Source organism: Dermacentor andersoni, chromosome 4, assembly GCF_023375885.2.
Source record: "Dermacentor andersoni chromosome 4, qqDerAnde1_hic_scaffold, whole genome shotgun sequence".
Taxonomy (NCBI): Eukaryota; Metazoa; Arthropoda; class Arachnida; order Ixodida; family Ixodidae; genus Dermacentor; species Dermacentor andersoni.
In genome coordinates, this window is record NC_092817.1 from 50,987,072 (window position 1) to 51,000,922 (window position 13,851).

The 13,851-nt window shown below is 44.1% G+C and overlaps 1 protein-coding gene across 3 annotated transcripts in view; it reads right to left on the bottom strand.

The window, feature by feature from the left end:
• LOC126537139 (uncharacterized) overlaps nucleotides 1-13,851 on the bottom strand; it is a 57,083-nt gene that overhangs the window by 39,241 nt on the left and 3,991 nt on the right. For 2 of the 3 annotated variants that reach the window (XM_072287833.1, XM_072287832.1), the window contains exons 3-5: nucleotides 7,055-7,287; nucleotides 5,529-5,725; nucleotides 2,865-3,123 (exon numbers count right to left, since the gene is read on the bottom strand). In XM_072287833.1, coding sequence (XP_072143934.1) covers nucleotides 2,865-3,123; nucleotides 5,529-5,725; nucleotides 7,055-7,287 — 689 coding nt within the window. The remainder of the gene's footprint in view (nucleotides 1-2,864; nucleotides 3,124-5,528; nucleotides 5,726-7,054; nucleotides 7,288-13,851) is intronic. The other variant, XM_072287834.1, reaches the window with a different exon arrangement.

Here is a 13,851-nt window from a genome sequence, read left to right on the forward strand (position 1 = left end):
ATTATGCTACCTTTTACTACAACTACAGTAAAACCTCGTTAATTCAAAGTCATCGGGACCGCAAAAAATCTTCGAATTAAGCGGGTTTTCGAATTAACTGAACAAACAAAAAAAATACAACCCAGGCAAAAAATTGCGTTGCAGGAATGTGCTACCTTTATTCGGCTATCTTTGGATTACTTAAAGTAATCAGAGATGCTGGTTTGCTGCGTCTTGTAGTTCGAGGCTCCAAGGGTCATGTTTTCTAGTTGGCCAACTACGTGCAGCATTTGAGAATTTCCACCGTGGCACTCAACAAAACTGCAGATAACGTTCAGCGATTCTATAAATTCCCCGAGAGCAAGTGCTCGGGAAGGCTCGTTAGCGTCGTCGTCGCTGTCATCGCACATGGTCGCATCAGTGATAGCTTCACTCTCCAAGTCTGAGTAGCACGTTTGTTGATCATTTTCAAAGTTCAGATACTTGGCGAAGCTGACTGCACCGGATTCGCTATCCTCTGCGCAGAGTGAAGTGATGCAGTCGCAATACTCGGCTTCTTTTTCATCAGGTGCACATGAATAATCAGCATCAGCATTGACGATGCTTTCCTTCAAGAAGCCAGTGTGTTCAAAACACCACATGATCAAAGTGGGTTCCACTTGCTTCCATGCATACACAGGTCAGTGGAGTACTCCTTGCCATTGTCGTAGCAAAAGAGATTGCACTTGAGCAGGTGGTGGCGGTAAATCTTCCTTGTGGTGAATGACGCCTTGGTCTACTGGATGCGAGATCGACGTGGTGTTCGGAGGAAGAAATGCACCAGGCAATTATCAACAACGAAGAGTACATTCCTGCCTGTGGCCATGAACGTGCGGTCAAGCTGCCAAACGTAATATTCAAGTACTGCGCCTGTGACCCAGGCTTTCTTATTGTGCCGGTAGATAAGCTCATCCCTTGGCGGCAGCCGTGCATTTTTAAAGAAGCGAGGCTTCCCACTCATTCCAACTATGAGTAGCGGCAGCTTGTGTTTACCGCACAATTTCACGCCGAACAGAACAGTAATTCTTTCCTTGCCCGCTTTTAACCCTTGACTGCGGTGTCCTTCGCTGCGAATGTTTTTGTGGGCAGCATCTTGTTAAAAAGGGCTGCTTCATCAAGGTTGTACACATCGTCTGCACCGTACTTGCTAAGCAACGGAGCCAATGTGTTTCTTCCAGTCGTCGACAACACTTTCGTTTGCGCTGCCGCTCTCGCCACAGACAACTACGAAGGTCAAATTATTGCGCTCTTTAAAACGGCTGAACCTTCCATTGCTACACCTGAACTCTTTGTGCCCTAGTTGTAGAGCCAAGTCGTTGGCCTTCTCCCGCAGTATCGTTAGATTGACGGGAAGGTGGGCTGCACTTGCTTTCTACAACCAGCGAAGTAAAGCTGATTCCGCATCTTAATACGTGGGAACCCGTACTCGCGACCGCTTCGAAGAATATGTCTTGCTGTAGGCCCAGTACCTTTGACTTGTTCTTCAATATTGTGGACAACGTCGAGAGGGGCACGCTGTGCCTTTCAGCCAACTCGATCTTGGAACACATGTTCTCACCCGCTTCTTGGATCAAGCAGAACTTCTGCTGCAGCATTAAAGTCTGATACTTTGGCATCTTTGCTCAGTGGCACTTCTGCACAGTTCAGAAAAAAAAGAACACCAAGATTGCTGCAACACCCTCACCACCGCACACAAAGAAACAGCGCAGAGCGGTGGTATGCGCACACACGTCGCCGCAGGTGCGGAGAGAGAATGGGCGAACAGCAGCCAGTGGCAGCGGCACGGAACACGCGCTGACGCTGCGACCGCGTGCGGAGTGGGGGGCGAGAGCACATGACAAAAACTACTACGTTTCGGCGGCGCGCGGAGCATATTGTGGACTGATTTTTATGCTAGCATTACTACGGGTCAGTCGCTTCGTCTATAAATAATCGCGATTGCTACGTGTCATCGCCTCGCAGCTCCGAATGGTCGTCGTTTCGTCGGGTTTGCGATGAAATGGGGATCGGGAATTGCCACATAGCACCCCAAATCTTCAAATTTACTGGGTTGGCCTAGACCGCCGGTTCAAATTATCTGGTCAAATTTACATTGGAAAACACGGGACCACAGAAAATCTTTGAATTACACAGGATTTCAAATTAACCGAGTTTGCGTTAACGAGGTTTGACTGTATACAAAACAGGCATCAAGTGCAGCGTGGCTTTGGACATGAAGCAGGAGACTACTCTCATCATTGAAACCTGATGCTACAGCCTCGTGGTACCAGACACCACTGACGCACACACATACACAATAACTGTGCTGCAGAAAGCTGGGTCTATTCAGTAATCAATTAGACAAGAGGGGAAAGCAGGTTTCCCTGCATTTCCAAGAGAGCCACCATGCCGACTGGCACGCGCTTGAGTTGTTTGCGATACCAGTTTTAGTGACACAAATAATATCTTTCACATTTTTAACATAGTCACATTAAAGGATCTGTAATTATGTGCAGCATACTTGAGGAATTACGGCTTCATACAATAATTATGGAGCCAATTAGAAAAAAAATGGGACACAAGATTTTCAAGTAAGTACTCCATTGATAATCAAATCAGTTCTGCAGAAACCTGAAAGGTGGAGGCATGTTCAAGAAAGGTAAATTTGTCATTCACCCAAATGAAGTACGAAGCTAGAAAGAGGAAACCTCTACGGGTTTCTCTGAAAGATAACTTTGCAGTTCAAGAAAAGCCCTTTTGCTCCTATAATTACAAACTGGAACTTCTGCATTAGCAGACGCTAGCTACATCTGTTAGGAAACAAACAGAAGGGCCAGATGGGAACAGGCCAAGAACTTCCCACTCACCTATGGTATGTGTTCGTGCAACAGACACCAGAACCATGCACACCAGACCATGCCACATCAATGAGAAGATCGAGTAGATGACACGCAGAAGAAAATGCAAGGTGCAAACACCACGTGGGAAAGCAATCAGCGCACACGTTTCACCCTGTATCATGGCACGTGCACTGTATGCATTCACAGCCAGAAATACTGCTCCCAATATTATGGCAAGGACTGCTGCGTTGATCTTCAGCAAAGTCTTGGAGTGCATCCTGATGTCCTGAAAGCAGGCAGTCACAAAGGTTCAAGCTCATGATACTATATATGTACACAAAGACTGGTATATTTGGAAAAAAAAGTTCTGTGTGAAATTCTTTTTCTCTTTGCTCTGCTTTACCAGTGCTCGAGTCTTGCATGGAGGTCACCACCTATGTCTCTTGATACAGATGAAATTTTTTTTTTAAATCTTTGGTCAACATCTAGATTTGATAATGATTCTGTTCCCAAAAACACATTGCACCTGCTCCCTTACTTATTTTTTTATTAGCTGTGTCAGAAGAGATACCAGCACATGAAGGCAGCACTGAGCACTTCTCTTTTCTGACATAATTGTGCATAAACGTGCTGCACCACAAATGCCCTAGGCAAATGCCAAGGAGGTCTATAACTACTGTTACATTATAAAATTGCATATATTGTTATACAAAACAGGCTGCAACGTGTAACCTCTGTGCTAGACTCCGGTAGACTGGGCAACTCCGGCGATTTTTCGATGTCAACGGTTCTCAATGAAATTTGCTGGGTACATTCCTCTGAGCACGTTTGTCATGTTCTTAGAAAATCAGGTTTGAGAGTGGCACAGATTTTTTACAAATGAGTTTAACTGCCTCAAACGCCCTACCTCACCTCCTCTTCAGTTAAGGGTCACATTACGTATGACATCGAGAGTGTTCCATGCAAAGCATGCCGGGATAATGCAGACAACAGCAACGAGGAGTCGACGATCGTGAGCTAGTGCATGGCGTGAGAAGTTGCTGTCGAAAGAGTTGGGTACCCTGTAGATGGGCAAGGAATGGGAGGCAAGTGGTTTTGCATTGTTGGCTGCATGAACTTCAGCCCCGGCCATCCACACACACAATTCGAGCCGATGCTGACTGCGTTCAGCCAAGGTTAAACGTATACGTCACAGTTCATGCGTCTAATGCTGACAGACTTGAGTGACTGACCTGAAGCTAATTAAGCCATCAAGATGAAGAAAACTCCTTCTGTTCTTCACTTTTGACCATACGGATTTGACATAAAGCATTTCTCTTTTTGTACAGTGCACACACAAAAGCTAGAAGCAATGATACGGAGCAGAATCGACATCATTACGTTGCCATCTTCAATGGAAAGCTGTCAGCCGTACTCACTGACACTTCCCTAAATGAAATGCGACTACGAACTTGGGTGTATCTATGCATTGTCATGCAGACTCATTATTTAGCTTTAGAGGTGCACAGTTTGCCTCATATCCCAAATGGGCAGCGAGCGTAGGCCCCTTCGATACAGCAGCATAAACAACAGCCTCGTTCAGCTGCCAACAGTGTCAATACTGGCATCGGCATTTCTGAGAGAAAACTACACATTCTCTAAATGAATGATCATATGTGCAAAGTCATCATCTGTGTCTACTTTACAGAATATATTGTGTGCATGAAGAAAATATGAAGAATGATAAGTAGGCAGCATAACAACGCTCCTGTACTACGGTCTCCCGCTCGGTGTTTTCGAAGGTGTGTGGTCGCTCGTATCAGCACAATTCAGAGTGACGCAACACGCTTACATGCACAAAATCTGCCTGTTTTGATATGTTCTGACATTAATTGATGTTATCAATGAGTGGCTAGCATTAAATCTCAAGCAAACGACAAGTGGTCGCTGTATGTCCTACCGATATAGACAAATGCACCGGGTGGTGCTTTGAACCGCGGCGTTCTTGCTGGAAACAAATGCGGAAATTCGTGCTCCGCATCTTACAGTAAGCATGTGGAGTGCTTTCCTGAGAAGGGGTAAAACAGCTAAAATAGCAAGCAGCAAGTATTAAGTCAGTGGTTAGGGTTACTCTTGGTCTTTATGCTGCAGCACGATATGTAACACATGGTGCTGGCTCTAGTGGAGTGGGGGGCGAATGCAAACGGCTATTTGCGGCTATTGAATTATTCAGAATCATAACCGTCAATATGTAACAGATCTGAAGAGCTGGTGCAGCTGACATTGTCACCCAAAGATTCGGCACGGTCATGAATAAGCTGAGCATCTGATCTTCGCTGGTGTTGTTCACTCAGCGAGCAAGACCGGCATGCGTTGCGCGCCTTCCCTGCCGGGGACACTCGTGATGTCACACAAAGAGGTTCGCTCGGCTGGTCAGGTTTCGGTTACATTTTTGCTATTTTTTGCTTATTTAAAATTATTTTCGAATTTGCTGAACAATTCTACTGTCAGACGCTTGACAAGGAGGTCTCAGGAACCTAAATATTTCATTGCCTTGACATGGTCAAAAAATCGTCGGAGTTTCCCTTTAATGACAAGCCTTCATGTTAGCTCAGGTATACTAGTCTGTAGTAGTGTTGCAGCTTCAGCTGATCTGAGACAGAGGTCAAGAGCAAAAAGCTGCACATCTGGTGTGTCAACCAAGTGCCATACCTTGATGAAGGCAGGGTGACTGAACAGTCTGCGAGCCAGCCGTCGCCCGTACAGTCCAAAGATGCACCAGCTGACCACCAAAAAAATACTGATACACCGGTAGAGGGTCTTGGATTCTCCGTGGGACACCATGATGAGCCGTACTTCATAAACAATGTGCACAAGGCACAGGCCGATGCATGACAGCACTGTCAAGGCTGGAAAACAAGGTTTTGGGGAACCAGCAAATCAGAGATGCGCAAAGATTACCAATGGCACTAACAGTTGTGTAGAGGCTCGTCATGCTGTATGTTTTCGAGGAAGCCTTATAGGGTAGCAGAAATTGTGTGGGAGCCAGCATGGACACTCATGTTTTGCAGAGAAGAGGAGCAGAAGCACATACAGCCAAATTTCATTATAAGTGTCATCGAAGAATTCCAACAGGGAGAAACATAAAATATTGTGAACAGGCATCTTCAAGGACCACATGTATTTATTATTATTGCACTGAAGCCTCAAGTAGTACAAGAGAACGAGATCCAAAGCACTTCTTCAGTTTGATGGCAATGTCCCTATTGCTGCATGTTTTACATCCTAAAATGTTCAAAAAGAGGCATGTGCAGTCATTCCACATGACACTGTATACAAGTCCCTTTTGCCATTCTGCTAAAAGCTAAGTGCATGAATTATATAATATAGCATTCAAAACCCAGTAGTGTCACTGAAAACATTCATTATTCCGATAAAAATGTGCTAAAAAAGATTTCGTGTGAAATCAGTCAAGGTGTTTGATTTTAACATCCCAAAGCAAGCAACATTGAGGCAATGGGAAATGCCATTACGGAGGGCTCCAGATTAATTTTGTATCACATAGGTTTCCTCGACATTAACTTGCACATGAATATGAATCTATATAACACGAACCTAAGTACATGACCGTCTTTGCATTTCGCCCCCATCGCAATGAGGCTGCCACTGCTAGAATTAGCACCTGTGACCTTGCACTCAGCTGCAGAATGCCACAACTACTGAGTCACCACAGCAGATGGGGAAGCGAAGCAAGAGCAGCGGTAAATGAAGATAAGGAAAAGCCAGTAATTTTCCTTGTGTGCGCTTGTCATGAGGAAAAGTTATACGAGCGGCATTCTTCTACTGGAGAACAACATAGCAAACAGCAGTGAGTGAGTTTCTGACTTGCACGCTTGCAAGAATTACTGTATGAACGCAGTGAAGTGTTCCCTTTTACTGCACAGTGGCCCACTGATCCCTACCATAGAGTAGGGGCCACCTCACTGGCCCTTCTGAATCTATGTCCAATCCCATACTATGCCGAAAATCCATACCATGCACTTGTCCTTGTCGTCTCGTCTGTGTCCATGTCCTTTTTGTGCTGCTGCCTTCTTAAATATGTACCAACATGCCCAATTCGCCCCATTAATCATGCTGAAATTGTTGGCACTAAAAAAGCCAATAAACCACAAGGTCTATCAGAAAACTGCTGTAATGGCAACACTGATTATCACTCACTGCACAGAAAGAGCTCGTACCCTGAAGCAGAAGTCCAACCGAGGGAATAAAACGGCAGGACCCTCTGCCTGGCAGGGGAACCCGCAGGCATCGGGCAAGAAAAAGCCAGAGCCAGACCGGCAACTGAGATGATTGCTTCACCGAAAATGTCGACGTGTGTCCTGCAGCTTCAGATGCGCCATGGCAGCACTCGGTTTGGCATTCGTTTGGGTTGCAGTAGAACCGGGATGTAAGTGAATTCCTCCGCACTGTGCTATACAAACAGAAAGCCCAAAGAGAGAATTTCCTTAGTTTGTTTTTAGTACAGCAATTCAGCAACTATCTGGTATACAAAAGTAACAGAAAAAGTAAACATTCAATATTTCAACACGTATAGACAGTAGCATTAAGTTATTTTTACAGAAATGCACAGAAACAGATTACACCTTTTTTTAATGAAACATTTTATAACCATAGTAGTTAGATTTGCTACCGACAGGTGGTGCTTCAGTTGTGTCAATATAGAGTTGTGTCAGTTGCGTCAGTCACTAGAGTCGAGGAAGAACTTGGCAAATGGCCAAGTAAAAAGTTGGAATATAGTGAGCTTCTAAGTGCAATAACGACAGAAATACGGAAAGAGAAACAACATGTTCGTTGGAAAGAAAAAAAGAAACCGAAAAGCTGGTGGAACAGGGAGATACGAGAAGCGATCGCCAAACGACAGAAAGCATCCAGAGAGCACAGGCAGGCAAAGAAGGCGCAGTTGCTGCAGGATGAAGTAACCAGTAAATGAGAAATATACCGGGAGAAAAAGTCTATGGTTCAAATACTGGTGCAAGCAAAGATAAAAGGTGAAAGTGAACATTGGTTGTCAGAAATATGTGAGAAAAGGAAGCCGCACCTAGAATATTTTGGAACCACATAATATTATTAGGCAGGAAGACAACAATACAACATATCCTAGACGAAGATGGAAACAAACTGGAAGGGGACGCGGCATTAAATTACATCCGAAAAATAACAGCCGAATCTTTCCAAGGCAATGACGAAGTTGTATTTGAAAAAAGAGCAAGAAAGAAAACCACATGGAAAAGGAGCTGGGGCTGACAAATTTCACATGGAAGAAAGCCGAAGAGAAAATTCCCAAGCACACAGCCATAGAGCTAGACAAGGTTCCCCTTAGGCTGATTAATGAACTAGGTACAAAAAGTAAGGAAGCTCTGGTGAAAGCAGTGGAAAAAACTTAATAAGATAAACAAATACTACCAGACAGTTGGCGACACAGTAGAATGAAATAAATTTATAAAGGCAAGAAGGAAAAAGCTAGGATTCACTCATATAGACCATTGACCATTACACTGGTGATATACAGGCTAGCAATGCAGGCAATTAAATTAAAGCTGCAAGCATGGGCAGAGAATAATGGCACTTTGGGAGAACTTCAGGATGGCTTGTAGACGTTTGGATGATAACTGATTTGTTCTTACTCAGTGTATTGAAATATCAAGAGTAGAAAGCAGACCGTTATATATGGCCTTCTTAGACATTACAGGAGCATATGACAACGTAGACCGCAACATTTCGTGCGATATTATGGAAAGGGAAGGCTTAGGTGACGATTGTCTACAGCTTCCGAGTTATTTACTAGAAAATACAGTTTGCGTTGAATGGGAAAGGATGAGGAGCGAGGAGAAAGTTGATATCAACAAGGGACTGAGTCAGGGATGCCCTTTATCCTGTGGGGATGCGCGACAATCACGCGTCCCCAGGTATGTTGTTTTCCCGCATGGCTCCCGTCTCCTGTAATCCAGCTTCGCCGCGTGGCCTGGGGCCCGTGACGGTCGGTGTGGTTGAAGCGCAGTACGAGAGATGGCGCGAGTGTTGCTCTGTTAACGCCGCCTCACGGCGGGGTTACTTGGGGGCAGAAGGGAGAAGACGCTTCCTCTTTGGTTCGGGTTCTGCGAGCTGCGCGGACGTTCCGCGCGTGCGCCGATCCATGCTTCTGCGAGACCGTCTCGCGAGGGCTCCTTCGAACGCGCCACCGTTCGCGTGACCGTACGCGCGAACGACCAGGCGTTGGGATCCAGCATGGGGCGAACATATTCGCTCGCTATCCGGTCGCGGTGAGTCGAACTTCCGCTATTTGTCGCGCGCCCATCGACATGTTTTGGGGTTAGCCACTCAGCTAGCAAGCATTAATCTATGAAAGGTGCAATAAATGCCCTTGTGATTATTTGCCCTACTGTGTTGTCGTTCCTTTGCCCCAAGAGCACGGGTGAGAACACCACAATCCCCACTGCTGTTTATGATGTACATGGTGAGGTTGGAGAGGGTGCTAGAAGGAAGTAATATCGAGTTTGATCTCTCATATTACAAACAGGCGGGTACGGTAGTAGAGCAGCGCGCCAGCTTCCAGGCTTATTTTATGCAGACGACATTGTGTTGCTAGCTAACAAGCTAAGTGATTTGCAACGTCTGGCTTATATCTGTGGACAGGAAGGCGAGAATTTAGGTTTGAAATTTAGTGTTAGAAAATCAGGTGTTGTGGTATTCAATGAAAACAGTGAACAGACAGTGGCAATACAGGGCCAGGAAATACCTTGGGTAAAAGAATATAAATGCTTTGGTATATGGATAAACTAAAGCAATAGATATATAGAAACACAGGAAAAAACTATATATAACAGTAAAGGGGAAGAGAAATGGAGCCATAATGAAGCACAGAGCGCTATGGGGATACAACAGGTACGAGGTGCTCCGTGGTATTTGGAAAGGTGTAATGGTTCCAGGACTTACTTTTGGAAATACGGTTGTTTGCTTGAAATCAGGGGTACAATCAGGACTCGATGGGAACCAAAGGTCAGTGGGACGCCTCGCACTGGGCGCTCACGGGAAGACAACAAATGAAGCTGTGCAGGGTGATATGGGCTGGACTAGTTTTGAATTGAGGGAAGCTCACAGTAAAATTGATTATGAAGAACGACTGAGGAATATGGAAGAAAGTAAATGGACTGGGAGAGTGTTGAGGTATCAGTACAGGAAAAACATTGATTCACAGTGGAGGAAAAGAACTAGGAAGCTTACCAGCAAGTATGCAGCCTGTAGGGTGAGTAACACAGCAACAAAGAACATCAAGCGGAAAGTTAGAGAGGCTGAAATAATCTCATGGGTGGCGGCAATGGAAAAGAAACCTGTCATGAGTAACTACTTAAGAGGAAAAAACAAAATCAGGAAAGAAACAATTTATGATAACTCAAAGAGAAGCTCATTACTTTTCGAAGCAAGATCAGGATGCCTTGGAACACGCACTTATAAAGGGAGATATAAGAAGAAAGAAGAAGCATGTGCTTGCTGCAGCAAAGCTAGGGAAACGATGGAGCATGGTTTGTTAGAATGTGAAGACATCTGCCCATCGGTCAATTTAGGCACCACTGGCCTCCTTGAAGCCCTTAGGTTCAGCAAGAGCAGGGGAAAAGTAAATATGTCTGCAATAGAGATTAGTAAAAGGCGATTGGAACATTGGTGGAAGAAAAGCAGGGAAACGACAAAAAAACAGACATACAAAAGCAAAGTTCACGATAGGGGGTCAGAAAATTTAGTTCTGGGAGTTCCTTGTGCTTTTTTTTCTTTTTCTTTTTTAACCTAGGTAGGACATTAGGCAGTATAATAGCAAGAGCTTGGTGGTGCAACCTACCACCCCATTGCAAAGGGGATGCTCATAACATCCGTCCGTCCGTCCGTATTTGAATGACTAGAGTGCCTCAGTACTGGGACTTAAATGTCAAGGAACGCTACGGTGATGATGAATTTTATTATTTATTGGCATACCCTTTGAAACAGGGCGGTGACAGTCACTTAGCCTGCTTAAGCTAATCAGGTATGCCATATATGCTTTTCAGTCAAACATTCTGAATGCATCTCCTTAAAATTTTTTTCTCTTCTTTAAAACATCTATATTTAGCTTGTACTGTTAAAGGATCCAGTCCTATCACTCTCTTCCCTGCTTTATTTATTCCATCAATAGTCTGAACACCTCTTGCTTATCTAGACTAATGGCCACTTAATGCTTCCATCCACTTTAAATCTCAGTGCTTCTGCAAACGTATGTCACCTATGGGTCTCACTGGGAGAATACCTTCACATTCCATTAAGATGTATGCAGTGGTGCTGCAGCGCCATCAGTTAGTCACAAATGTGACTATTCTGATAATAAAATTTTTCAATCGATTATTAATAATAATCTCATATCTTCCTGTGAAAACAACATCATGTTGACAGTTTTAAAATTATTTAATTCTTACTTTTTATATTACTTTTGCACTACGATTTTTTTCAATACTATTACTATCATCTGCTCACGTTCAGCTGCGGCCACCTGCACAGGAACTTAAGTTCGGCCAGACTGCTTATTGGTGTTGTAGCTGTCGGGTCTCACTCATTTCGATTAGTTTTAAACACTCAACTAGCTTCAAACCACGCGATACTTAAGGTCAGACCGCATGCACGCTTGCCAGTGAGCACTCACTCCTGACAGCTTCTAGCTATATAGACACCTTGGTAGACTTCGCTTCATATTGAGCTATTGGCAACGCTTCAAAACATGCAAGTTGGATGTGGCTACTATCTGTCAGTCAAGCTGGTGCAGGACAAAGTCGCTCTGCACCACGTAGCACAGTCAGACTGGAGCATATTAGCGCGAGCACGTACTCAAGCCCTATCATGCACAAAGCAAACGCTGTGCATACAAACTACAGTTGCATGAGCTGCAGTCTGTTATTTAGCCATAGATGCCACGACTAGTCCACTGACTGAGCGCACTGCGGCCCACTGAGGACAACCTCGTTTGGTGCGTCATAGGTGCCAAAATCAGAAATAGCGGTGCCTACGTGAACATCCAAAGTCAAATTTGAACTGCATGCCACGATGACGTTCAGTAGGCCTAGCTTTGTGGGCATGCCCTGTTCTGCCATAGCCTTCACAGTGCAAGGCATTGAAAAAGGAGCAGGAGCACCGCGAAGGGGATCATAGGTCACATTTCAATGCCAATAACTCTGACTCTGCTGAACACAGTGAAGAACTTTTTGCAGCAAAGTATTTCTGAGATAGTCTATTGCATGCATTTTTTGACTTTGATAAAAAGTGGTTCAGCGCTCTTTAAAAATATCTTCTGGTGACATTGCTGCAACAAATACTTGTTTGTTTTGGCTGTTAAATCTTCACCACAGTTGGTTTTGTTCATTGCACACTGTCTTTATATTTCCTTTGCTAATTTAACTGTGCATGCATATTATCTATAACTAATCACTCTGAAGCTTCTTATAAACCAAAATTATACACAATAACTTATCATAGGAAGTCCCCCAGGGATCTCTCATGATATTAGAGATAAGAGAATTCATCTATCATTTTTTACATTTGTTAAATGCAGAAGAGATGCAGAAAACCATGAAAATACAATATACCAGTCTTGTGGTTTAAACCCTGAATTTCTAAAAGGAGTGGAATGTACTGATAATGACAATAAGCTATCTGTGCCATTTTTAGGTAAACAACCCCATGGATTCAAGGACCTTTCCCCCCAACCCCCTTTACATGACCTTATCACAAGTTCTGAGCCTTATCAGTACTACACCTACAGCCCCTCTGAAGGTATACCACTCCACATTGCCTTATCTTCCAGACAGGCAGACTATTTACAGATAAAAGGCAACCGAATGTCAGCAGTCTGAAATATCACTACATCAACAACAATTGTAGATATTCCACTAAAACAATTCTAGCTGTCTTCGAATGAGGTTGGCTTCGAATGACTCTACGGAAAGAATAAACACAGTTTAAGCTTTACTACTGCATGGAATCACAGAGTTAATGGCTGAATTGCTGTCACATGCGCTAAATTTCAGATGTGGTTTTGTTAAGGGAAGGAAAACAGAAGGAATTCACTATATATAATCATTTTATGACAGTTTTACTACCTATAGCAACAATCAAAAAATTGCTTTTCAATGTGCAGCAGTGAAGGTTATTGTCCCTTTAGCCACTGCATGTGCTATGTTCAATGTCAGAAAATCCTGTTTGTAGTTTTGTTAAAACAGTTGAAGACAAACAAACCGGTTTAGTTGCTAGACAATACAGCCACATGCCATCAGGTACGAGTCTTTTGCGTTGATGTGTACACACCTGGGTTAAAGAGGAGGAGAACGTTTATGGGCTGTTTTCAGTAAAAATGTGGACTCAAAGCTGTGTCTTTGTACTTTGCCTGTGACATAACTGGTAAAGGTCCGAAGTACATGCACTTCCGCTCACAAGTTTTCGCCATCACTCCAAAGTACTTTGGGGACAGCCACAGCCCCTACAGCTAGAAACAGCCGCTGCCTGCATGAACTACTACTTCAATTCAATCCCTTTTAGTCCAGACCAGAGAGGATGTCAACTACAACTACAAGCCAGGCAAGCCAGATGAGCAAGACCTGTGATACCCAATCTGCTCCTCCCCCATGGGTTCTGCATGCACCGCAAACACCTAGATTGTTCCACCAGTTATATCGCTGGCGAAGTACCAAAACACAACTCGGAGCCCATGTCTTGAACAGCCCAGAAACGTTCCCTTACCCTTCCACACAAACACGTACATATCGGCATGGAAGGCTCATATCCATTGGCATGTAGCAATACCATCATAGGCATCTAAGGTTAATATTATTCCTGTACTTGCAGTTGGAAGACGGCAGTTAAATTCAAAAGACAGCCTGCTATTCCTCTGAATCTACTGAAATACCCATCAATTTTCACTGCATGCCTATACTGTTTTAAACACAATGGTCACTGGCAAGATTTT